At 56.0% G+C, this 25,473-nt stretch overlaps 2 protein-coding genes across 15 annotated transcripts; one reads left to right on the top strand and one right to left on the bottom strand.

Annotated features, from left to right (window-relative positions):
• The first annotated feature begins 6,473 nt into the window (after window positions 1-6,473).
• On the top strand, window positions 6,474-11,211 carry SLC25A39 (solute carrier family 25 member 39). Of its 9 annotated transcripts, none has more exons than XM_057716771.1 (13): window positions 6,894-7,017; window positions 7,421-7,440; window positions 7,884-7,983; window positions 8,109-8,168; window positions 8,281-8,325; window positions 8,606-8,715; window positions 9,045-9,112; window positions 9,252-9,376; window positions 9,542-9,715; window positions 10,041-10,150; window positions 10,364-10,445; window positions 10,521-10,601; window positions 10,687-11,211. In XM_057716771.1, exons 3-13 carry the CDS (start codon window positions 7,899-7,901, stop codon window positions 10,800-10,802), a joined length of 1,056 nt encoding a protein of 351 aa, XP_057572754.1. In that variant the 5' UTR covers window positions 6,894-7,017; window positions 7,421-7,440; window positions 7,884-7,898; the 3' UTR covers window positions 10,803-11,211. The 9 variants fall into 9 exon arrangements, with proteins under 9 accessions (XP_057572750.1, XP_057572748.1, XP_057572754.1 ...); XM_057716769.1 differs by having other exon boundaries at window positions 8,582-8,715; XM_057716768.1 differs by having other exon boundaries at window positions 10,364-10,601.
• A 640-nt stretch (window positions 11,212-11,851) lies between these two features.
• On the bottom strand, window positions 11,852-21,546 carry RUNDC3A (RUN domain containing 3A). Of its 6 annotated transcripts, none has more exons than XM_057715517.1 (11): window positions 21,198-21,486; window positions 17,426-17,541; window positions 16,895-17,028; window positions 16,623-16,708; window positions 15,444-15,533; window positions 15,249-15,329; window positions 14,907-15,072; window positions 14,636-14,793; window positions 13,694-13,831; window positions 13,472-13,578; window positions 11,852-12,431 (listed from the first exon to the last, which is right to left on the bottom strand). In XM_057715517.1, exons 1-11 carry the CDS (start codon window positions 21,302-21,304, stop codon window positions 12,289-12,291), a joined length of 1,326 nt encoding a protein of 441 aa, XP_057571500.1. In that variant the 5' UTR covers window positions 21,305-21,486; the 3' UTR covers window positions 11,852-12,288. The 6 variants fall into 6 exon arrangements, with proteins under 6 accessions (XP_057571500.1, XP_057571498.1, XP_057571499.1 ...); XM_057715521.1 differs by having other exon boundaries at window positions 12,150-12,431; window positions 16,895-17,043; window positions 21,198-21,473; XM_057715520.1 differs by lacking the exon at window positions 11,852-12,431 and adding an exon at window positions 12,670-13,038 and having other exon boundaries at window positions 21,198-21,546.
• Window positions 21,547-25,473: the final 3,927 nt, after the last annotated feature.

The following is a 25,473-nucleotide window of genomic DNA, read 5'->3' as shown; positions in this document are numbered from 1 at the left end:
CCAGGGTCACCTGGCTACTAAGCAGTGGTGTCGGTATCTGAGTCCAAGTTGATCAGACCTCAGAGCTTTTGCCCACATCTCCAGGCTCCACTGGATGCTCACACTGGCTCAGCCCAGTCCTCCCTCCCAGCCGTTCCAGCCCAACTGAGCTCTCCCATCCCTCCTCCAGGCAGGCCCCCTAGGGGTCAGGAGACACCCGCTCCAAGTCACTTGGACAGGTCACATATCTCCTCTGAGATTGTTTCCTCATCTGTAAAATGGGTACACAATAACCCCCACATGCCCTCTTATACAGTCATGAGAGGTTCAAATGGGATGATGGATGTAAAAAGATCGTGTAAAGTGGCACGTAAAATCGGAGGAATTCTTTTTAGGACATCAAAGAGGTTCCTCTCGTTAATCTGATGATCTGTCTCTGAAGCACTGGGCCAGGGCTTAGGTGAAGAAACTGCCAGAAAATTCAGAGAGGTCAGGTCAGAGTCCTCTCCAGGAGCCCGAGGAGGAACAGAAAGAAGCAGCTACACGAAGGGAGGGCAGAACAGGAGGAGGTAACTCCCCCACCCCCAACCCAGGGCACCCTTTCTGGGTCACAAACCTCCTTCACAGGCCTCATCTCTCATCTTAAACGTCTCAGCAGTCCCGGAAGGGAAGTAGGGCCAAGAGTATTACTCTTTCCATTTCAAAAAAAAAAAAAAGAGTATTACTCTTTCCATTTCAAAAATGACAAAAACAAGGCCCAGAAAAGAGAAAAATTCCCCCAAAAAGTTAGCAGCAAAATCTGTACTCAAATGCACATCAGGGGATTTTAATTCAATTTCTTATGTTAGGATGGTCGCTGGTATGCTTGCTTTCAGTGTTTTTAAAAAGTAGTTCTGGTTACTGTTTATCGAGAGTCACATTGTGCCAGGTTCTGTACCAAGCTCTCCTTCAATCTTAACACAGCCTTGTGACGTAAGTAATGATCACCCCCCACCTTACAATGACAGAAGGAAGACTCAGAGGTTACGCAACTTCCCTGGGTTGTGTAGTCGGAAAGGGGTGAAGCCAGAAATTGAACCCAGGTCTGGTCCAGAGCCTGTGTTTGTAACCATCATAGTCATTCTTTCAATGTAAGTTACTGTGACATCCCAGCCCTCATCTGAGCACTTCCCTTCATCCCAGCCTGCTCGGCCCTCTCTTGGCCTTCACCATGGGTTAATCTCCATCATTGTTCCCTGACCCCCTACTTCTCCTTTTTTCTAGGCCGTCTCAGGCTCTCTCCATCACATGACCTGTCTTAGTGCCTTCAGAGATGTCCTCCCTGTCTGCAATTGTCTTGTTTATTTACTTGTTTGTGTGTGTCTCCTGCACTAGAAAGTGTGAGCGGGGACCCGATGTGGCTTGTTCCCTACCGTATCCCAGTGCCTACAACAGTATTTGGCACACAACATTCAAACATTTTTAAAAAGAGAAAACGAGAGAGAAACACTCAATGAATCAAAAAAAAAAGAGAGAAAGAGAGAGTCAAACACAGGCCACGCCTACCGTCCAGGCCCAGCTGGGACAGTTCCTCCTCCGTTTGGGTCACTGAGACACGGGCTCAGCCCTGGCATGGCCATTCTGTTGTAATTTCCTACACATGTTTTAAAAAATCTGTATGAAATTCAAACTGTAATAGAGAGGAAAAATAAAAGAAAGTAACTTAGAATAAAAGTAATATGTATTTGTGTGTGTGAGAGCTCAGGCTTGACTCCATGAGCGAACAGAAGCTTGCAGACGCTCAGGAATCACTGGCGATGGAGAACCGGAAATGGAGGCTCTGCGCTGGAGTATTGTGTAAGTAACTCAGCTCACACCTGCCAGGTGGCCAACTGGATGAGATGTTCTGAACGGTGAATGATCCTTGGTAAAGTTCTAACAGAGACAAAGCCACCTCTTTCTGAAGTCTGCATGGTAGTTTTATTCCTGGGAAATTCAATATATTGTAAAATCATTTAAAAAGATGTGGGTGAAATAGAACTGGCTTCCAGGTGGGATAATTATGAACAGATTTCTCAAATCCGCAGACATGGAACCTGCGGATACAGAGGGCCAGCTGTATTCACTGTACTAGGCCATTTGTTTTTAAATATAAGGGACTTGAGCATCTGCGGATTTTGATATCTGCAGGGGCCCCTGGCACAAATCCCCCATGAATACCGAGGGACGACTGTATTTGGTTGTCCAGAAAGACAGAGGAAAGTTGAGAGGTGTACAGGGATAAATCCTTGTTATGTCAGACTGTCCTATGCTTTTTAGGACATTGAGCATCCGGGCCCTGCACCTGTCAAATGCCAGGGGCTCCGATCTTGTAACAACCACAAATGGCCTCATAAATTCCCCCAAAGTTCCCCTAGGGGGCGGTAGAGCGCCGGAATAGTCTCCAGCGCCCCGCTTTTTAATTTAACACTTAAATTTTGACGCTGTTTTACACTTGGAGGTGGAGATCAGCATCCCTTTCAAGGTGGTATTTGTTATATGGGGATATTGTCCGGCAGTCCCTTTCCATGGCATTCTGCTGGTACAAACAGGGCTACGGTACAGGCGAGTCATTTCGCACACGTGCAAGCCAAGCAGCGGAGGAATGCTTACGAGCGGCCTGGCTGAGTCACAGGGTTGGGCATTCAGAATTTTTATAGTTATGGCCCCAAACTGCCTTTCTCTGAGGTAGATTAAGCCACACTCCCCCAGCAGAGTAGAGAGAGCCTGTCCTCAGAATCCCGGGCATCCGGCTGGGGGGGGGGGGGGGGGGAAGGCAATTCTGCAGTCTTAGCCAGGACCCTTCCCCTCTGGAGGCCGCCTCCTCAGACCACACCCAGGGTGCCCTCAATGAAGACCTGGGTGTCCAGAAACCCCCCAGCCCATCTTCTCAGGCCAGGGAGAGGCTGGGGGGAGACGGAGAGGCCTTTCCGCAGGTGGGCTGGTTGTAGCTATTACATTTATTTCATTTTTTAACGTTTAAAAAGAAAAGACAGCTTTGTTGTTATTTTGGGGGTTTTGTTGCTGTTTGTTTTGTTTTCTCGCGCACAGCTTGCAGGATCTTAGTTCCCCCACCAGGAATTGAATCTGGGCCACTGCAGTGGCAAGCCCGGAGTCCTAACCACTGGACCGCCAGGGGATTCCCAGCTTTGTTGTTTTCTAATTCTATACATAGCATACATGTATTTCAGAGGGAGAAATCCCTTTCTCCACCAACTTTTTATTTTGAAACCTTTTAAAACCTCAGAAAAATGGTAAGAATGGTACAATGAGCACCATATACCCTTCACTTTGATCCACAATTGTTCACATTTTGCTACATAGGCTTTATCTCTTTATTGTTGCTGAACCACTTGAGACTAAGTTGCAGACATTCACCCCTAAACACTTTGTACATTTCCTAAGAACAAGGACATTCTCCTACAAAACCACTGCATGGTTATCACACTCAAGAAATTTAATGTTGATAAAGTAATATCAACTCTACAGGCCTTATTCAGTTTTCTCCATGTGTCACAATAAAGTCCTCCATAACTTCACCACCCCTCCCTGCCCCCAGGGCCCAATCAAAGATCTGACTTGGCATTTAACTGGCGGCCTAGAGTTTGGATTTCTCTTCTCTGGTTCAGTGGTCCTGCAGCCTGGGGCCTTGCCTCCAGGAAGGCACCTCTAGGTGGCAATAGTTCTGGCCCTGAACTCAGATGTGCTAGAGGCCATGGGAGGGAGCTGATCCCTACTTCAGCCCCACAAGTGACTTCCCAGGCCCTGGGGGTGCAAGCTGGGGCTTGCCCTAGAAGAATTCAGCCTCACAATAAACTATCTTCTGTTTACATGCTTCCCCAGTGCCAGGCAAGTACTCGTCCATCTGTCAGTCCCTGAGATGATCCCTGGGGCTGGTACTATGTGCTCCCCTTTTACAGTTGAAAGGAGTTTCTGTTTTTCCATCTGACAAGGAGGCTGGGGATGGCCACATAGGGCCACATGCTGCCTCTAGAAGGACCACTGGGAATGTGGTCAGTGTGAACTGCGGCTGAGTCAGCCAGGACAGTGGCCACTTCCCCCTCAGGCCTTTAGGTTTGCTTCTCAGAGCAAGCCAGTCTAGCCAGGGCCCCACAGGTTCATGGGCATCTCAGTCAGGGCTCAGGGCTCTGGATCCACCCTGCAGTTTCTTTGATCGTCCTTGGACAACACCTCCACCAGCTCCAGTGGTGGATAACTTCTCCCATCTGCCCAGACTGTCGCCAGCACACTGGCCTTTGGTTATACCAAGGTTTTCTCAGCCATGAAGCATTTACATGTAGGGGATGGCAGGAACTGAGATCAACTCGGCTCTGGGTGGGGCTACAGAACTCAGCTTTTCACAGACATTACTTTAGCTAAGAGTCTGTAAATTAGTAAGACGGGTGACTCATCCTATTTTAAGTTGAGGAAACTGAGGTGTAGTGACAAATCTCAAAGGCATACTGTTGCAAGGAGAAAACCAGAAATGGAGCACAAACCCCTCGTTCTACTGTGAGGTAAACTGAGGCTCAGAGGTCACCAGGTTTGATTCCTGGCTGTGCTACTTTGCTCTGGGGAAGAAGGTGTGTAAGGAGTTAGCACTATCTGTGCCTACATTTAGAGGCAGAGGTCGGACCAGAATCCAGGTTGCTCTAAAGACCCTTTCCAGAACATTCTGTGCCACAGGTCTGGGGGTGGGGTGGGGCAATCAATAATAATAGTCAGTCACTGACTGCCTGCCAAGTGCCAGACAGGGCTTTAAGCACTTTAGAGCTATTAACTCATTAAATCTTCAAATTCCCATGAGGTAGGGGTGGTTTGATCCCCATCACCTCATTTTATAAATGGATGAAACTAAGATTTAAAGGACTCTAGATACTTGCTAGAGGTCCCACAGCTGCTGCAGGAGGGAGCCCAGGCTGGAACAAGGTCCGGGCCTCCCGGTTCTCTGAGCTTAAGGCAGGTAAGTGGTGCAGCCCCACACATGCTGTATCTTAGAGTTCTTGGGGCCTGAGGCCTGAGTAAACCTTTTCAGGGAGCAGAGAGCCCTGGTTGAGAATGGGATGGGGGGCGGAGATCCTCTGAACTCAGGTAGGAGGGGGTTTGAATTCTCTCTCTTCCATTCGTGTAATCTTGATGCAACTTGACCTTTGGCGTCCTCATCTTCTCATTTGTAAAATGGGAGAGTGCGTGGGAGAAGTCTGGGTTCTACTCCACACCAGGAGCCATTACAGGGCTTCCTAGGTGGCGCAGTGGTTGAGAATCTGCCTGCCAATGCAGAGGTCACGGGTTTGATCCCAGCTCCAGGAAGATCCCACATGCCGCGGAGCAACTAAGCCTGTGTGCCAAAAAATAAAAAATAAAAAGGAGCCATTACACACAAGGACCTCAGTTGCCTCCTCTGTGAAATGGGGAGAGTTATCTCTTGGCTGATAGCTGTGAAACTGTGTAAGTCATACCTTTGAGGGAGTAAAGGACCTTAATAAGGGCTGGGTACTATGTCCGTTTATAAAATGATTTTGTGTCATTTCAGAATTCAGTTGGTATGGGAAGGGAATGTAAAGGGCGCCTTCTCTCGGGGCCCTTCAGAGCAGCAGCACTTCAGGGGTCTCTCCCCGCCCCCCATTTCGGTTTTCCTACGGGTGGAGAGCCACAGAGCCTTTTCTCAGGGAAAGCACATGGTTGGCCCCATGGAATCCACGTGCTAACCAGGCGTGCACCGGCTGGCTGGGCGACTCCGGGCCCGGACGCGACCATTCTGGGGGTGAGGGCGGAGAAGCTGGTGACGTCAAAGTCACAGCCTACCCTTCTTAAAGGCACAGACCCACAGCCCGTGTTGGTTTTTCTCTCAGGACAAATAATCACTGGCCGTACGAAAGTTTTAAAGGCGAGGCAGCTGGTGGGGTCTCGGGTGCCGGCCTGGCCCCGGAGAGAAATGCGTCTCCTAAGAAGCGGGATCAGAGACGTCCTTGAAGGATTAACGCCCACCTGTCACCCGGGGAGGCAACTTGATGGGGTGGGGGGTGGGGATTGTTCCAATTCCGGATTCTCAACTTTGAGCCTCAGTTTCATCTTCTGTAAAATGCGGTTAATAACCTACGTCTGAAATTTCTGAGATGTAAAAGAAATAGGTTTTGTGAGAGTAGCCAACACAGAAATGTCGTTCTTCTCCCCTACTCAGTCCTATTCCTGTGCAAAGGGGCAATCCGAGGCCCAGGACGGTGCAGTAACTTGCCCAGGGTCACAGGGAGGTGGGACGAAACCCAGGTGAAACCCGGTTGAACCGAGGTCTCCCGGCTCCCGGGCCAGCCTTTCCTCTCTTTCCAGCCTGCCTGGCCCGGGTTACTCACTGGTTAAGTCCATTACCCCCACCAGCATGGTACCCAGCAGTTTGTCAAGTGGTTTTGGACTTGCAGCCTCGGTGGAATATATGTTAAGTAAGGACGACCCTGTTTGATACGGTCGCCGTGAAGCTGTAAAATCTCAGCAAACAGCCGGGTGGGTAAATGTCGGCCGTAACTATTTGATCGCCCCCGACGCCTTGGAAGAACTGATTGAAACCCTCGCCGCCACGCGAGTGAGGAAAACAGGGAGAGTGCGTTACCCACGCTCGTCTGGAAAGTTTGCCGGAGCAGCCCTCGGCCGGGGTACTGGTGGGGTGGCGTTGGGGACAAGAGGCTGGGAAGTACGGTGCTACCGCCAGGTCAAGCGCGGCGCCGAGACTCTCGGCCTCTGCGCGCGGGCGGGGCGGCGCGGCGCCCCGGCGGCGCGGGTCTGGGGTAGCGCGGGACCAGGGAAAAGGCCACGAGTGGGCGGGCCGGCGTCACTCCGGGCACGCGGCCGGTCGGCCCGCGGGGGGCGGGGCCTCGCGGCGCAGATCCGGGGCGGGATGGGCTCGGCCACTTTCCGAGTCAGCCTCGGTACCTAGCGAGCGCGCGCGGAGCCCGCACCGGCCGCGGAGCCGCTATGGGCCCGCCCCGCCGCGGGCGCCGCGCCGCGCGAGCACCGGCCTGGAGCCAGGTGTGCGGGGCTGGACCTGGGCTGAGGGTCCGGCGAGGGGCGGAGGCGGGAGTCGGGTCTTTGGGGGTCCCGGGGAGTCTGAGCCGGGCCCGGGCCGGGGGCCGGGAGTCGCCCACCGACCTAGTCGCCCCACCGGGTGCTCTCTGCGCGCGGGGCCGGGACGGACAGTGTCGCCGAGGGGCGAAGAGCGATCTTGTTTCTTCATCCCTACTTCCCGCTCTCTCGGCCGAGCCCCCGACAGAGAGAGACTGTTCTTCCCATCCAGGCCCGGGGCCTGGCCCTTCCGGCCTTGGGAGGACGGGTGCGGGGGGTGGGGGGGGGTCGGGCACCGCCGCCTGCAGTCCCTGGAAAGTGGGCGGACCCTTCGCCGCGCTCAGATTTGTTACTTTTCCCTCATTGGCAGGCTCTGCTTCTCCACGCCTAGTGAGTCGAGGCTGGCATGCACCCGCCGCGGGGCTGGGTGCTGGAGTGGGGGGCGTACGGGGGCGGCTCTGGCGTTTTGATCTTTGGGCCCCCAGGACAACTAGGGCATCTGCACGGACGAGGTGCACAGTAAGCCCGTGTGGCGAGGATGGGGAATAGGCGGTGGGTCATTACTATCCATTCACTGATGGGTGACTCTCCCAATTTCTTGCTTAACTACTCTCAGTGTGACCTTGGACAGGTCACCTCACCTCTCTCAGCCTGTTTTCCCCATTGGCACGGTGGAGCTGAGGATAACCGCTTTAAACGGTAGTTGTCCGAAACTCATACTCAGTGAGTGAATGGGGTGAGGGTCCAGCTAGTGTCCCCAAGTGCCCCTGCCTCCTTTCCCTTCCCCTGACTCCGGTTTTGTGTTCTCCAATTGACTGACGTTTGTTTTTCAGAACTGAAACTACAAGATGGCTGACCAGGACCCTGGAGGCATCAGCCCCCTCCAGCAAATGGTGGCATCCGGCGCTGGGGCTGTGGTCACTTCCCTCTTCAGTAAGACCTGGGGAGGTGGGGTGGGGGCAGCTGGGGTCTGGGGCAGACCAGAGACTGGAAGGCTTTGGATGAGGGGTCGGGATGGAGTCCTGAAAGGAGCCTCCAGACCTGCTCTCATCCCCCAGTGACCCCGCTGGACGTGGTGAAGGTACGCTTGCAGTCTCAGCGCCCCTCGGTGGCCAGTGGTGAGTGCCTGATCCTGGAGTCAGTAGGGGGTGGTGCCAGGGATCCCCAGAGATGGGGTCCCTGTGGCAGGTGGGGGACACTTCTGACTTCGGGTACTGTCTCGTATTTTAGAGCCGGTGACTTCCTCCAGACTCTGGAGCCTTTCCTACACCAAATGTGAGTGCCCCACGCCTCAGGGAATCTATGAGGGTCCAGGGGAGGGAGCATCCCAGCCTCCCCAGGGCACACGGGAGCCCCACAGCCACGGACTAGCACACACTTCTAGATCACATCAGCCAGCTCTCTGTCCTACAGAAGAACACCCACCCAGGGACCCCAGGCTCTGCTGGCCCTCTAGGGGTGGGAGGCCCTCACCACCTCCCTGTGAGGTTCCAGGGCGCTGTCATGCTAACGCCCCCCACCCCTTCCCCAGTGCCCTCCTCTCTCCGATCTACAGGGAAGTGCCTGCTGTACTGCAATGGTGTCCTAGAGCCCCTGTACCTGTGCCCAAATGGTGCCCGCTGTGCCACCTGGTTTCAGGACCCCACTCGCTTCACCGGTACCGTGGTGAGGAGCAGCTGTGCCCTCAGTTGGGTCTGTAGGCGTTCCTGAGGGATTCAGATTGATTGGGCGGCAGACCCAGGAAAGAATGGGTACCGTAAAGCACATGGGGGTGGCCAGTTAAGTTTGGGAAGGGCTTTCCTGAGAAATGGGGCCTTCACAAGATTTTGAAGGGTGCATAGGAGTCTTTTTGGAGCCAAAAAGGGAATTACATTTGTGGAGGCCTGAGGGGCTACTGGGTAGAAGTGAGGGCGAGGGCCCAGCTTGGCCAGCCCCACCACAAACTTCATTCACGTTCATCCTCCCTCTTCCTGGGCTGGTGTCTGCTTTGCCAGGATGCGTTTGTGAAGATTATAAGACACGAGGGCACCAGGACCCTGTGGAGCGGTCTCCCCGCCACCCTGTGAGTTCCCCGGTTCTGCATTTTGCCTCTGATAGCCCTCTGATTCCTTACTCCCCTGTTGGCTGGCTGGGTGGGGCAGGGGAAGCTTGGGAGGTTTGGGAACTTTGGGGCATCTTGGCTAATCTGTTCACACCCACAGGGTGATGACTGTGCCGGCCACTGCTGTCTATTTCACTGCTTACGACCAGCTCAAGGCCTTCCTGTGTGGTCGAGCCCTGACTTCTGACCTCTACGCACCCATGGTGGCTGGCGCACTGGCCCGCCGTGAGCACAGCCCTCGGCCTTCCACCTCCCTTTGACCCCACCTATGCCGGACTCCCAGCTCCAACCTCTGCCAGCCTAGGGGTGGGGGGATGTTCAAGGCCCCCAGACTCTGAGTGGGCTGCCACTGGGACCTGTGAGCTGAGCCCTCCTCACTGTTCCCCACAGTGGGCACCGTGACTGTGGTCAGTCCCCTGGAACTGGTGCGGACAAAGCTGCAGGCTCAGCGTTTGTCATACCGGGAGCTGGGCACCTGTGTCCGGGCAGCTGTGGCTCAGGGTGGCTGGCGCTCACTGTGGCTGGGCTGGGGTCCCACTGCCCTTCGGGATGTGCCCTTCTCAGGTAGGCACTGGAGAGCAGGGTTTGGGGTAAGGGAGCCCAAGAGGTCTGTAGTCAAGGCTAACTTTGCTGCTACCGACCTTGAAGTCACGTAACTTCTCTGAGTCAGGAATATCTCATATGTGAAATGGCCCCAGCAGCTGGGATATTCGCCCAGGTTTTCATGAGATACTCCCTGCCGAGGGCCTGTTACAGGAACTGGCATGTGGCAGGCAGGCTTCATGATTGGGAGGGAGTGGTTGTGATGTAGGTCTGTGGAAGATGGGAGGTCCCGGGCCTACCCCACTGCCCTCTCCACTTGTAATGAGTGCATCCCTGTGCCCCCAAGCTCTGTACTGGTTCAGCTATGAGCTGGTGAAGAGCTGGCTGAGTGGGCTCAGGCCAAAGGACCAGACCTCCGTGGGCATCAGCTTTGTGGCTGGCGGCATCTCAGGGATGGTGAGTTGACCGGGCTGGGAGTGAGGCCAGCAGAGGTGTCCTTGGGGTGACCTCAGGGTTGTTGGAGTTGCTCCGGGAAAGAGCCCTTGCCTGCCCGTCAAGGCGTACGCTCGCCCCTCCCCTAGTGAAGCTGTAGTTAAGGCTGGCCGAGCCTGGCCGAGAGGAAGGGAGGGGGCCTGGGAATGGAGACAAGCCCTCTCCCCATCCCACCAGGTGGCGGCCACCCTGACTCTACCCTTCGACGTAGTGAAGACTCAACGGCAGGTCGCACTAGGAGCGGTGGAGGCTGTGAGAGGTGAGGGCCCTGGCTGGTGTGGGCAGGGCGCGCAGGGGCCCGGCGGGCTCTCACTGGGCGGCGCCCGGGTTGCAGCGACGCCCGCGCACGCCGACTCCACTTGGCTGCTGCTGCAGAGGATCCGGGCCGAGTCGGGCACCAGGGGCCTCTTCGCAGGTGAGCCTGTGTGCGTGTGCCTCCTCTGGGGGAGCTGGGGCTCCGAGACCCGACCTCTGACCCCAGCCTCGCCCTCCCTCCTCAGGCTTCCTTCCAAGGATCATCAAGGCTGCCCCGTCCTGTGCCATCATGATCAGCACGTATGAATTTGGCAAAAACTTTTTCCAGAGGCTCCACGAGGAACAGCTTCTGGGCCCTTGAAAGGAGTGAGGAGACCAGGACCCGAGCTCTTCCACCGATGGGGGTGGGGAGGAGGAGACTGGGCCAAGTGCCTTTTCCTCCGCTCTGAGGGGAGGGGCCTCATGTCTCTTTTCTCCTCACTCTGAGCCCCAGGGGTAGGGGGCTACCCCTCTGGGCCCACCCCGACCTCCCCCCACCAGACCACTTCCTTCCTGCTGCTCTCCATTCCCCAGTCCCAAGAATCATCACGCCCTCCCCCTTAAGTTCAAGACCAAATCTGCTAACGTCTTTCCACCACCCGCCCTCATTTCCCTGTGGGTTTGCTGTAGGTGGGCCTGCCCCCAGGAGCCACAAAACCCTGGGCCTGGTGTGGTCTGCACCCACCCCTGTTAATTCCTTGAGTCTAAAGATGATAAACTTCTTTCCACTGCCTGTGACTACAGGGGGTCTTTGGGAAGGGTGGGAAAGCAGGACTTGGTGAGTGATTTGCACAGAAGAGGCCTGGAAGAGACCTTGATATTGGCTTTGGCTGCTCGGGTGGTGCCCATGTAGAGGACCCCTCCTACAATGTGGTGAGGGTGGGGGTAAGGATCCAGAGCTGATGGGGTGGTGAGACCTCTCCCCTAGGGGCACACTTAAGTGACAACCCAGGAGGGAGGGTGGCTTCCCTGCCAGGTTTCGGCCTAATGGAAGGGTCTGGACCTTTAGGCCAAAGCTGAATTGTTCAGGATGATGGAAGGGAAACGGGGCCCTGCCAGGCCTTGCCTTCTCCATCCTGCCCCCAGGATGTCCAGCGTCTTCTCTCACTGGGCTAAATGAGTTACAAAAGACTGTCAGGTTGAAGGGGCCCTTACATGTTTTGGTCCTTCGCTGGGCTGACCTAATATTTAGCACACTTCATACACAAGCCACCCACTCCCTGAATTACCCTGACCAGTCTGCCCCCAGGGGGCACACTGATTTTATCTGGTCGAGCATCACCTTGGTTATGGGCCCAGCACGAGCCCCGCCACATTCTGCCAACCTCAGAACAGGGCCCTGTCCCAGTCCCCCCACAGACAAGGCTGCCCTCAGTCCTCTGGTTTTTATTTGCCTGATACCCTCATAGCTGCCCCCCGCCCCACCCCAGCCTGGGGGCTGAGGGCGGAGTGACTCCAGGGCGCACGCAGCGACAGATGGGAGAGGCTTGGGAGGCGGGCCGCCAGCTCCTGAGGAGGGTGGGGGAGACGGAGAAGGAGAGTCCGGTAGGGAGCTCGCCAGGCATCAGGGTCGCCAGGAGAATCAGCTTCCTGAGGGCTCCCTGTGGCCTTGGTGCCCCCGCCTCACAGCCCAAGCGGCCTCCCTTGGCGGCCCCTGCCTCCACGGGCAAGGAGCTAAACTGGGCTGGAAGCAAAGGGTGTCTCCCGAGAGACTCCTGGCTGAGTGGACAGCGTTCTCTGGAGGGTGGCCTGGACTGGGGGCTCTGAGGAAAGGCGGCAGGTAGGGCTGGCGCTGCCCACGCCGCTCCTCAGCTGGGGCTCAGGGCCGGGCTGCCCTCGGGACTGTCGCTCACCAGGCACTCGTTGGATTTGAAGCTCGCCAGGGACTTGCAGCTGGGGATGGAGGCCAGGGAGCCGCAGAGGCCCAGCATGGAGGGCGTGGGGTCCTTCCCTGGGGAGAGAGGGTGGGTGAGGCTGGGCTGACCGGTCTGCGTGTGTGAGTTGTGGGGTGTGCACAGGTGCAGGCAGTGAAGGGACAGCCCTCAGGTCAACCAGCCAGGAGACCTTCCTCATTTCTGGAGCGCTTGCCTTTTGCAGTTAAACTCTGGTAAGCACCTGCCCCGGGCATGCACAGAGCTGGGGACACTGTATTGTAATCGTCAGTTTATGTCTCTGTCTCCCCCTGAGGGTTCATCCTCTCTCTTTGTCCATTTATTAAACACACGGTGAGCACTTGTTCCGTTCCAAGCACGGGGGATACAGAGAACGGACGAGACACGGTCCCTGCCCTCATGGAGCTCACAGTCTGGTGGGGAGACAGACACACGGACAATCACAAACAGTGTGGCGGGGTTCCGTGTCCACAGCCTGCCTTGTCTCAAAGAAGATCTAGGGTCATCCAGTGCAGTGTGGTTTTTAGAAAAGACAGGAAGTCCAGGCACAGGGAAAACTAGGGAGGGAAACCAAGGTGAAGCCAGTGGGGGAGGGCAACACAAAATGCATGCGTTGAAGTCCTGGACATTCGCTTGAAGGGAGCCACTAATTTGGCTCTGAGCTTCCTGGCAGCCAAAGAAAAGCGGGAAACAACGGTCAGGTGACTGGTTCACAGAGCGCATGAGATAAGAGCAAGTTAGTTAGGCAAAGAACTCCCCGAGGATTTGTGGGGCTCTTGAGGATGTCAAGATGCCAAAAAGCCATGGCACCCTCACCATATGCCAACACTGGTGATTATTTTAATCAGCATCCCCATTTTACAGGTGAGAAGGGCTCAGCAAGGTGGACTCAATGACCCGGCTCGCACAGCCAGAGGAGGCGCAGCTGGGATTTGTACCAGGGTCTGCCTGACACCCCAAACCAAGCTTTCAATTGCTGTGCTAAGCTCTCGGGAAGGGCTGAATGAATGAGGGACGTGGCCAGGGCCTGACTACACGCCCCAAGGCCTGGCCCCAGCCCTTCTGGGGTGGATGCTGGGTGCTGGATTGGGGGGCTCACCGATGGGGCCCCAGGGCTCCTCGTCCCGCTTGCCCTCTCCCAGGCGCTGGGAGTCCGAGCTCAGACTGGCTTCAGCTGACAGTGGCTCCGTGCTCATGAAACTGTGTCTGTGGCAAAGCAGAGAGCTGGTGGGCGGGCAGAGGCCCACAGCCCCCAGTTCCCCTCTTCCCCTGGAGGGGAGGGACCAGTACTGAGGCCACGCGAAGCTTGGCTGGGGCTTACCTCCGGTAGAGTTTGGGATTGTTGGTGCCTTCGGCCCCATTGAGTGTTCCCAGTGATGGCCATTGGTTGACCAGGCGTGTGGTGAGGTCCTTGGAACCCTGGGCCAGGGGAGCGTGGTCACCGGGGATCAGACCTGTCCTGGGATGGGGAGGGGGGGTCAGGCCTGGCTGGGAGAGGGAGCAGAAGTGGGGAAGAGGGGCTCAGTGAGAGGCGGGGGCTGGGGGGCTGGTTAGGATTGAAACCTGGGTAGCAGAGGTGGGTATGAATGTTGAGGGCCAGTGGGACAGATCTGGGGAGTCAGTGGAGGACACTAGGGGGGAAGGGTAGGATCCACAACATGACAGGAATTAGTGCACTCATGTTGGGGGTTGTGCGAGTCAGGGTGATGGGGGGGTCAGTGCAGAGCAGTGTGGGAATCGTGAAGAGTAATGGGGTGTCAGGGGGTCGTGCTGGGGTCACAGGGTGATGACAACGTTGAAAGGAGAACTGTTAGAAGGATGGGTGGGGTGAGGTCCGGGGTCATGGTGGGTGATGGTGGTGAGTGGGACTACGTTGCAGCTCAGAGGGAAGTTGAACAGAGAGAATAATGCAGTCATGTTGAAGGTCGCTGAATTACATTAATTAGAGGGCCTTGTGAGTAATGTTGGGGTCCCTGGTAGTGTCGGGGTCCCAGGAATGCTCTTCAGTGGCCAAGCTAGCTGATGTCGGGTAGTTGAGGGTGAAGTGGGGAGCCGGTTGATGGGAGGGGCTTATGTTGAGAATAATGTTAGGTCGGGGGGCGGGGTGGGGAGTTGGAATCTCCGGGTGTCAGTGAGGGGCTCAGTGGTTTGATGCCGGTGGTTTATATCGGCAAAGGTGATGTTAAGGTCAGTGCGGGCGGTGGTGGGGGTTCCCTAGGGTGATGTGGCCGGGGACCGGGGTCGGGGCCGCGGCGGCACTCACAGCTGCTCCTGCAGCTCCAGGATCACGCCTTCCAGCTCCCGCTTCTCCCGCTGGTTCTGCGCCGCCGCCTCCTCCAGCTGCAGCCGCAGCCGCCGGTTCTCCGCCTCCAGGTCCTTCAGCTGCGACTCGCGCAGACGCACCAGCTCCTCCAGGTAGCCCTGCGGGGCGCCGGCTCAGCCCGGGCGGCGGGAGGAGGGGGTCCCCGCGGCCGCGCGCCCGCCTCGCCCTCTGCGGGGCTCCACCCCGCCCCGCCCCCGCGCCCGCCGCGCACCTTCTGCGCGTAGACAATGCGGAACTTCTGTTCCATCTTGTGCCACTTGCTGTACCAGCTGTCCTCGTCGGTGACGAGCGGCAGGTACGGGTGCTCGGGCGAGTTGTCCTCGCTTGTGCTGCTCTCGGCGCTGTGCCGCTCCTCCTCGTCCGTCAGGTAGTCGTAGCTTGAGGGAGGGAGCGGTGGGCACCGGCCGGCCCTGCCCGCCCGCGCGGCCCCAGCCAACTCCCTCGGGCAGGGGGACCAGGATGCCACCCAGCCCGCCCGCCTCCCGCCATCTCCGCCCCTCTGGGCAGTCCCCTGTCCACACCCACCAACCCCCGCAACAATCGGGCTGCTCACCTCTGGGTGAACTTTAGGTAGGGCGTGTAATCGATGACCACGGGGGTCTTCCCGTCCAGCACTTCGCCCTTTAGGCAGAAGCTGGGGGCAGAGCAGCCACAGGGTTGGGGGCGGGTATGAGGGGATGGCAGTGTGGACCTTCGCAGAGAAACAACGCCAACCCCACCACCCCGGCCACCGCCACCCAAACCCCACCTGAAGTCTATGGCACTCAGTCCAATGAGCATCCCCGTGAGGACCGTGGCTTCCTCCCGCAGCATGATGGCTCCCGAGTCATAGAAACGTCTGTGGGGAGGGGTGAGGGAGGGACAGGTGTAGCATCCTCCAGGGGAGCCCCACCCCTCAGGGCTTTTCTTGTGGGCTTATTACCAACCTTTCCTAGAGGAAGGGGGTATCTCTTTCCTGCTCGCCCCTCAGCTGTGGATCTTGTATCCCCCTCAGACTGGGGCCCACTGGGGTTACCGCCTATGTCTCCCACCTCTTAGAACGTGTGTCTCCTGAGAATAGACCTCCATCCTTTGAACTACCCCTTCCCCATCAAGTCCTGGGTCACCCAGATCCTTAAAAATCAGGAAACGAGTCCTAAAACAGTGCTTGCCATACAGTAGATACTCAAAGATATGTTGATGTGGGGACTTTGCTGGTGGTCCAGTGGGTAAGATGCCATGCTCCCAATGCAGGGGGCCCGGGTTCCATTCCTGGTCAGGGAACTAGATCCCGCATGCCACAACTAAGAGTTCGCATGCCACAACTAAGAAGCCCACATGTTGCAGTGAAGATCCTAAGTGCCTCAACTAAGACCCAGCGCATCCAAAATCAATAAAATTTTTAAAACATTTTAAAAAAAATTTAGATGTTACACAAGAATTTAAAAAAATATATATGTTGATGTGAATTCTGAAATGTGAGAACAGACTAAAGATAGAGTGCAGTTAAAAACCCACAGTGCAGGATTGAAGCTCTGGCCCCTGGGGCTCTGGAGTCCATGGGTAGCAAGTACAGACTGCTGCTGTTGTTTGGGGAGCAGGTAGGGCTGTGTGTTGTAGGTCATGGAAAGCCAACAAGTAAAATGATATATAGCTGGGCTTGCCCAGAGCTGTGTCTAAGGGTAGAGCTGTGCATGAGACCAGTGCTGGGGGTCGTGGGGGATAATGAATTTGACTTGGAAGAGATGGTGGTGATGCTAAAAGGTGTGTTCTGGAACTGCAGGCCCAGCTGACTGGTGAACAGTCTGGGAGAGGGAAACTAGCAGTGCATGCTGGGAGTTGTAGTCCAGGTACTGAAGGCTGCAGCAGGAACTTAAGGATCAAGTGTGTTTAGGCAATGAATATACACAATGGGACCGGTGGTCCACGCTGACTGAGGGGGTCTGACCTGGTGGTCCGGGTGTCCCGCAGGGCTGTGGTGATGTATTCTGACATGCGCTTCTCCATCAGTGCCACCCGGATCCATGCCCGGCCCTGGAAAGCACGCTCACCTTTACTTGCTGCCCCGAAGGGACCCATGTGTGCGCCACTGGGTCTGGACCTCCTGTGGCCCTTCTCCCCAGTGCCCATGTGCAGGCGCAAGGACTAAGGAGCAGGCGGCCCCCCTGTGTCCAGAGCAGGGAGCAGCTGCCCTGGCCCTGCCCGCTGCAGGCCGCTCACCTTGGCTCGGGCGGTGCTGATGTTCTCCATGTTCTCGATGCTGCTCACGCAGTTGTTGGGCACTTTGCTGCAGGCCAGGCGGATGTAGTCCCAGAAGCCCCGCTGCCCGTCCGAGCTGAACCAGCTCACCGGACCTGCTGGGGCACAGGCTGAGCCAGGGCAGGGAGGGGGCTCAGCAAGACCAGGGAGTTTGGAGAGGGTCCGTGTAATGGGGACACACACGCACATGTATAAGCAGCCATTCACGGTGCAGTGCTCACCCCAAACGGACGCACACCCACATGCATGTGTACACAGCGCACATCACTGCACACCCATTGCTGGGCTTGTGGGCACCCACTGTCTTGTGCCCAGGAGACCCCCTCCCCTCTTCCCAGCTCTGTGCACGAGCTTCTACACATGGTCCAGAATTGGGGCCAGAGTCAATGGTGGGGTTCAGAAAGCCACAGGGTGATCAGGGTGGGGGTGGCTGGAAGCTAAATGCTGGCAGTTGGGAGGGCTGGGCAATGGGGGACAGGAACCTGGGCCCACCTTTGAAACGGTGGCTGAGGATCTGCTCTAAGATGGCTGCAAAATTCACGAACTCCTCGGATGAGTCATCGATGGGCTCCGCTGTGTACTTCTCCAGCAGCGTTTTCACAGAGAACCTGGGTGAGGGGGCGGGAGAAGGGGCATTGTGGTGTCAGGTGAGAAGATGAGGTGATGGGGGTAGAAGGAGGGCAGAGAAGAGGTCACCAAGAGCTCAAGGATGTGGTGGGGAGGCAGAGGGAAAGAGGGCGGCAGTCAGGTGAGACTATAGCGACCCAGAGAGGGGCTGTGACATGGGAGAGTAGGGCGGCAGGTGGGAGACTGATTGACAAAGTGGGTGACAGGAGATGTGAGAAGCAGAGGAAGGAAGCTTCGGGAACAAGGTGTGACAGGGGATGAAACAATCGGCAGAAAGATGAGGCGCCTAGAGCCAGGGGGCCAGCCCAGAGCCCCTCCCTCCTTGCCCACCCCTGGAGTTGCACTCTCTCTGTGCCAGAGAAGGGTGGGGGTCAGCTAGGAGTTCGGAGCTGCTTTGCGCCCCTGCCCTGAGCTGTCTTCTGCTATTGCTGGAATAATCTCCAGTCCCTTCTGCGGGGGGGGGGGGGTGGTCACCTGTACCAGGGCATGTGAGTTGGCACCAAGCACATGGAGCGTGGGCATGCATGGGTGGCCAGGTGGGCTCCCAGCACACGGATGCCCCCCTTCCCCCCTTTCCTTCCTAGCTCGGTCACCCACACACCAGCTGCCCAGGACCAGGCGATGCAGAGCTGGGCCGGGGGAGGTGCAGGGTGTGGGTCTGACACACTCAGTGGGTGGGAGGGGGCATTGGCAGCAGATCTCTGGAAGGGGGCTTGGGGGCCTGGACACCTGGCTTCTCAGGAAGGAAGCCAAGGGAAGGGAAGCCAGTGGGGCTGCGAGGCTAGAGCCCAGCAGCCCCCGTCCCTCCCTCCAGTCCTGCCCAGAGCCTCAGCTCCCTCTGCAGCCCCTGTGCCTGCCATCTCCACCCGCCTTCGCCATCACTGCAGTGGGGTGGGGCAGGGAGGCGGACATGGCTCCCAGCATCCCATCATTGCCCTGTTGTGGGTGGCACAGCACTGGTGAGGTATCCAGGGATGTGGGGGCTGCTTGGAACTGTCCTTTTTCCCCTGAGTGCATCAAGCCCTGTGATATGCCCAGCACTGTGCTCTGCGTGTGTTATCTCATCCATCCTTACAACAGCCCTGGATCCTCTTATTATCACCATCATCCCCATTTTGCAGATAAGGTAACTGAGGGTCCTAGAGGTTGACTGATCTGTTCAAAGTCACACAGCTTGTGAGGAGTCAACAGGTATGTCCGATTCCAAAGCACTTGCTGTTTCTGCTGCATCTGTGGCCTCCTGGTGGGTGTCAGGATCACCGACGCCCCAACTAGCCCCTGCCTCCACTCTGTGCTCCAGCCCTCAAGCACGGCCTCTCAGGCTCTTAGGCCAGTGGCACAACCTGGCACAGCATGGACCTCCCTCCTTTCTCTTTGGGCTTAGAGCTGGTCTGGCCTGAGATCAGAGCCAGGTCAGTGCTGGGGCTGCACTAGGGGGAGGAAGCCTGGGTGGACTCAAATCCTGTGTACTTGTGATACCTGTGTGGCCTTGGACAAGTCGGTTAATCTCTCCAAGGCCAATTTTCCCCAGGTGCAAACACGAACAATAGCACCTGTCCCATCAAATTTTGGTTCAGATCCCAGGAAAGACTGAGAGAAGGTGAGTACAGGCCATGGGGCAGGGGTGGTGAAGAGTTGGGCCATAAATGGGTTGATCAGAAGGAGCCTGTGTTTAGGGCGTTATCTGGCTTCATTATGCAGCCTCAACCCCGTGATTTCTTCTGGTCATTTGGGTCAGACCTCAGTGGGGGCCTGCTGCTGGTTTCAGCATGGCAGCCATCTGCCATTTGTCCTCAGGGGTGCTGCAGAGATGGTCATTGCCCCCGTGAGCCCCATGGTGTGTTCTCTGTTCGGAGGTGCAGTGGCTGCTGCAGGTTACCATGGAGACAGGGCAGCCAGGGCCCAGGGGAGTCCTCGGCCTGCTAAAGGGAACTGTTCTGGGAGCTGGAGGCGAACCATGTGACAGTGATGAGGCGGCAGGGGCCTGAGGGGTTTCTGAGCCTTTGTCATGCTCCCAATCACCCCCAAAACTCTGTCCCTCACATTGCAGCTCTAAGCCCACTTCCAATCCACCAGAAACTCTGCTTCTGCAGCCTAGGCCAAGGGGAATTCCTCCCTTTTCCACACACACTCAACAGGCCCAGCTGTCCTGGCAGGCAAGAGAAGGAAAAGGAACCTAGGAGGTCAAGTGAGAGGAGAGGGACAAGGAAGGGTGGCAACGGGACGGGGTGATTTTCACGTGCCAGGCACTGGGCTAGGGACACTGCTTGGTGTGGCTGTTGCCTCTACAATGGGGATGTTGAGGACCCAGGGTCCAGAGTGGCTAGGAGACTTCCCCAAGGTTTACAGCTTATAACTGATGAAGTAAGAGCTTGAACCTAGGACCATCTGTGTTTTAAACCACACTGGCAGGGTTGGGGGGTGAGTGTGGAGGCAGCAGCCTGCATTTGGGCTGGGCCATTGCTGCATTCATTCCTTCTATAACATTCCAGGCATTTTTATAGAGGTCAGATGTGCACAGCACTGTGCTAGGCACTAGGGATATAATGGTGTGAGACAGACACCGTATGGTTGGGTGTGTGCCCGGAAATCTGGAAGGAGCTGTAGGAGAAGGGAGCCAGGGCATCAGGTGAGTACTGGTTCCTGGGGGAAGGGGCAGGACCAAGCCCAGTGGGCAGGCAGCTGGGACTGGCCAGGGAAGACAGCTGAGCCCTGCACTGGGAGCACCCTGCCCTCAGAGGTGGCATGGAGGAGAGGGGAGGCTGCAGGTGGAGAAGGCAGCTGACGGGGATTCTAGGGGGAGAGATGAGTGCAGGTGGGGGCTGAGGGACTGGCCATTCCTGACTTCATGGCAGGGCAGGGAGGGTGAATCACTGCAGGGCTGGGAAGTGGGAAGGTTCACTTCCTGGCCCCAAGAAAGCAGGCAAGTCTTCCCAACACTGCGACAGCCCCACCCTCAGGAACCAATGGCTCTGCCCTCCCAGTCTCCTCCCCTCGAACCCAGGAGACCCAGGCTTCTGTGGTCAGGCCCTCCGTCCTTCCCATGGCAGGGGCAGTGTCGTGCCTTCACTGGACAGATTCAGGGGCTTTGCCTACGTGCCCAGTTGACCCTGCTATAGGCTGCAGCGGCCCAGAGATGGAGGAGGGCACCATCCCTGCTCCAGGATTTGAGCATTGGAAAATCTCCCAGAAAAGCCCCACCCCAGAGAGGCCAGGCTGACAAGAGTGGGAGTAAGGGTATTCTTGGAGGGTGTTCATCCCCCTATCCCATCAGTTCTTCTCTGCCCACCCAGCTCCCGCCCCCAGCAAGGGAGCCAGCCATCCCCACCCCTCCCCCTCACACATAATGTCACTTCCTGGTTCTCACAGGAAGCTGCAGTGCCAATTAAACACCCCTCACCCCCAAGCCCCAGGTTGGGCATAGGCCTGGCTCGGCCTAGAAGGGTAGGGACCAGACCTCCAAACCCCCTCCAGGCCTGGGCCTGAGATTAGAGGACGCGCTCCTCAACTCTGTGTTGCCTTCCTTCTCTCCGTGGCTGCGGTGCATCCTCCCGCGGGCACGCTCAGCCCAGGTTTCCGCAGCCGGCCCCGCCGCCTCTCCCTGACCACCCCACCCCCGCCCGCCAGCGGTGCCCACCTGCACACGGTGATCAAGTTCCTACGCTCCACAGCCACATTGCGGGAAGACGCTTTCTTGGAGGACAACCCCAGAGCCATGGTGGTCTGGACAAAGCTCGCTTCCATCCAGATGTGTAGCCACTCTGCCGCCGCTAGCTTCCCCCCACCCCGCCCGGCGTCCCGGCCCCGCGGCCGGATCACGGCTGGGCCCTCTGACCGCCGGGGCCTTTCGACCCCTCCACGGCCATCCTCCTGCCGCTGGGCCTGTTGCCCGGCCCCCTGGCTCCCTCCCCCGGCGGCGATTCCAGAGCAAAACAAGGCCGGGGAGGGAGCTCTCCGAGGTGCTGAGCCGGGGCCCGTCACCCCCCTCCCCCTGCCGCCCGCCCCCCTTGGCCGGTGACGTCAGGGCCCTCGGGCCCCGCCCCCGGCAGGCCGGGGACCAATCCGCAGAGGGTGCAAGGTTTTCGGGGGAGGGGAGAGGGCCGGGGCCTCCGGGAGGGAGGAGAGGGTCCCAGCGAGAGGCAGCGATTGGAAGGAAGAAAGGGGGCTTCTGGCTTGTCCTCCACCCTCACGCTTAGAGCTCGGAACCCCACGCCTAGCGTCTCTGAGCTCCGACGTCTCTACTCCCTTGTTTCTGACCTGTGATCAGTGATGTCTAGCTCAGATTTCTCCTTCTCATTTCTCCTCACCTCCTGTACCCTAATCCTGGCCCCGACCCCCACCCATTCAGTATCTGCGTTCCCAGCGCGGCCAGGCCAGCTCTGCGTGCAGAGAACGCAAGTGGCCCCACGCTGCAGACCCAGGAGACCAAGGAGCAGAGACTGCATATCTGTCTGTCTGCGCCCGGGCTTGGCTTGTCTGCACCAGCCGGCGGAGTCCACCGCTCCTAGGGTGGGGAATGGGAATCCAGAATAAGCCATAGGAGCCCAGCGCCTGGAACGACTCAGGACGATGAGTGAATAGACTGGCAGCTAAGGGCCTGGGCTCTGTGCAGGTTCCCAGCAGTAGAGCTGATGCCCACAAGGTAACTGATTCTTCTCAGAGTCCTACCTCCTCACACCGCCCCAGAAGCAGCTGGCTTGAGGGTTAACCCCTTGGCTGCCAGAATTGCTGCAGGGTGCCATCAACACTCTCTGCAAGGCCAGAAAAGCTGATTGCATCTTTTGTCTCTTTTAATTGACGTATAGTTGATTCACAATGCTGGTTGCATCTTTTAGAGAAAGGTGGGGAAATGGAGGCACAGTCCAGCTTCCTGCCACCTTTTGCTCTGTCACATCTCTGCTCCCACCTGCTCCATTCCTCTGTTTAGCCTGTTCTCTTTCAACCACTGAAATCCCCAGCTCCCACAGAAAGCCTTTCTGTGTCGATTACAAGGACTTTCTCCATCTGGCCTCAGGAATGTCCATTCACCAACTCTGCCCACTCACTGGGTTTACTCTGCTCACTAGAGGCTGGTCAATGTCTCCACGCACATCTGAATATGACCAGCAGGCAGGGACCCTCTGTTAGTACAGACAGAGGAGGAGGAGATGAAAAACCTGTAGGAATTCCCAACCTTGGTCTGGCTCCCTGGGGGGTTGAGAGAAGGTCCTGAGTCCCAGCACAGATCTGCTCACTCAGCATCAGCCTCAATTCTTAGCTTCTGGGGCCTCAGACTTAGTCCTTTCAGTCCCTCTTCTCTGCTTTTTCCCTTTTGCCTTACCTTTAGAAGCCCCTCTTATTGTCCTCCTGCCTCCAGGCCCATTGCCAGGGGCAGTAGTGATGTTCGTTCTTTTGTTTTTCAATTGCAAGATATATCAGATGCACAAAAGAGCACCTAGAGCCCACATGTGCAGCTTAAAGGATATTTACAAAGCAAAGATCACATACTCTCAGTGATCAAGAAATAGGACATTATTGGGACTTCCCTGGTGGCGCAGTGGTTAAGAATCCACCTGCCAATGCAGGGGACACGGGTTCCATCCCTGGTCAGGGAAGATCCCACATGCCACGGAGCAGCTAAACCCATGCACCACAACTACTGAGCCTGTACTCTAGAGCCCGTGAGCCAAAACTACTGAGATCGAGTGCCACAACTACTGAAGCCCACATGCTTAGAGCCTGTGCTCCACAACAAGAGAAGCCACCACAATGAGAAGCCCGTGCACAGCAATGAACAGTAGTGCCTGCTCCCCACAACCAGAGGAAGCCTGCATGCAGCAATGAAGACCCAACACAACCAAAAATTAAAATATATATATATATATATATGTATATATATAATCTCAACTTAGGGAGATTCATTTTCCCAGTATACTATTCTAATCTATCAACCTATGTCTCTACCACAATTTATCTATTCTACTATTGAGGGTATTTTGTGCACCAAATAGGGCCTAAATAGCAAAATAGAAACCACATGATGTATTTGAAATAGAGGGCATTTGGTTACACAGGGGTTGGAAGACTAAAAGAGCAAAAAGAGAAAGAGAACACTGAGACAACATGAAAGTAGTGCAACTCTTAACTAAAGAAAGCAGCAAGGGCTAAGGGAACACAAGGGAAGAGGTGGGAGCCCACAGGTGGGGCTCAGACTCAGCCAGAGCCACCAGTGCACTGCCACTGGTGTCACCTGCGAGGAGGAGCCATCTACAAAGCTGGTTCTCAGAAAGCAGAAAAAAGCTGAAGGCTGGAGCCAACTCCCAGTGATAGGGTGACCCTAAATAAAACTCCCAAAGGGAACATCATCCTCCTTTCCTCCTGCCTTGCATCTCTCTCTAGTGCCTCCTATTAGTAGACTCTAACAGAAAGCCAGTTAGTAGTGGAGTCTGGGAAACAAGTTTGTAGAGTCCCCCCTGCCCCCACCCCACCCCCAGCACCAGAGAGCAGAGACGTGAAGAATGGATTTGGAGCAGAAAAGCAAGAAGTAAATAACTGGCACAGAAAAAGGGGGGGTATTTTTCTGCTCAGCATCTGCACACATCTTTTCTATATATAGTTTAACAATAACAACGTCATGCCTTTGCCTATTTTTTAAATTAATTAATTAATTAATTAATTAATTAATTTATGTAGGCTGCATTGGGTCTTCATTGCTGCCTGTGGGCTTTCTCTAGTTGCTGAGAGTGGGGGCTGCTCTATGTTACAGTGTACGGGCTTCTCACTGCAGTGGCTTCTCTTGCTGCAGAACATGGGCTCTAGGCCCTGAGGGCTTCAGTAGTTGTGGCACGTGAGCTCAGTAGTTGTGGCTCATGGGCTCTAGAGCACAAGCTCCGTAGTTGTGGTGCATGGGCTAGGAATCGAACCCATGTGCCCTGCATTGGCAGGCAGATTCTTAACCACTGAGCCACCAGGGAAGTCCTGCCTTTGACTATTAAGATGCAGTTGTCTTTGGTAGGAGTGAAGGTGCTCTAGTGCCCTCCCCCCACATGGAGTTACAAAGTCTCTGCAGTAACAGTAGCCATCTCCGGGTGATGTTAATACCTTTCTGACTGAGTTCAGCCACATTTCCTCTGGAGGAACCTAAAGACTAAACAATAAAGCTCACTATCAACAACAATCCTTCTATAAGATAATAAGGCGAAGGAAGGAAGGGGAAAATAATATTATACAGAGTATATAATATAAAGCAAGCAAGCAAGAAAATACCCATAGCTTCTACAATTCTTATTTTTGTAACTGGTCAGAAGTTGATATTTATAATGTCCTCTTCCATCACTCATTTCATTTTCACGTTGCCCTTAGCCAGCACCTCAGTTGGCTGTTGTTTTTTAAACCATGTCAGGTGACCACTTCATTCTTAAAGAATCTAAATCCTCAGAATTGGATTGCTGTCAGTTTAGTGGAACCATTGTTGTACCTAGTGAATGGATTCCTCCCTTGGTGTGGCAGATGCTGTCCGTATCCCTCCCACATTCCTTAAGCACTTGGGTACACTGGATGAACTTCCAGCTGCCAGAAAAACTGCGCCTCTACCTGAGGGCTCTCTCTGGCCACTGGAACCTGCACCACTCAAACGCTGGGCACTCCCATCCTCAGCAACCCTCAAGCAGTAACTGATGAGGACGGGTGGGAAAATATACCAGTTCTCTCAGCTGTCAGGTGGGATAGTCCTGAGGCTCACAGTATTACTCACACCCTGAGTCCTCAGCAGGACTAAGTTCCAGTTTTCCACACTCTTAATTTGGTTGATAGCACAGCCTTTATTAGCCTCCTTCCCTTCTCTGTGTCACTTTCCCATTCACTTGCGGGTCGTTCCTAGCATCATTTTTCAAACATGGGGAATTCCCTGGTGGTTCAGTGGTTAGGACTCCAAG

The sequence above is a fragment of the Hippopotamus amphibius genome, chromosome 17 (genome assembly GCF_030028045.1).
Source record: "Hippopotamus amphibius kiboko isolate mHipAmp2 chromosome 17, mHipAmp2.hap2, whole genome shotgun sequence".
Lineage (NCBI taxonomy): Eukaryota > Metazoa > Chordata > Mammalia > Artiodactyla > Hippopotamidae > Hippopotamus > Hippopotamus amphibius.
Note: the sequence above shows the minus strand (reverse complement) of the source record. Positions and strands in the feature narration are given on the sequence as shown.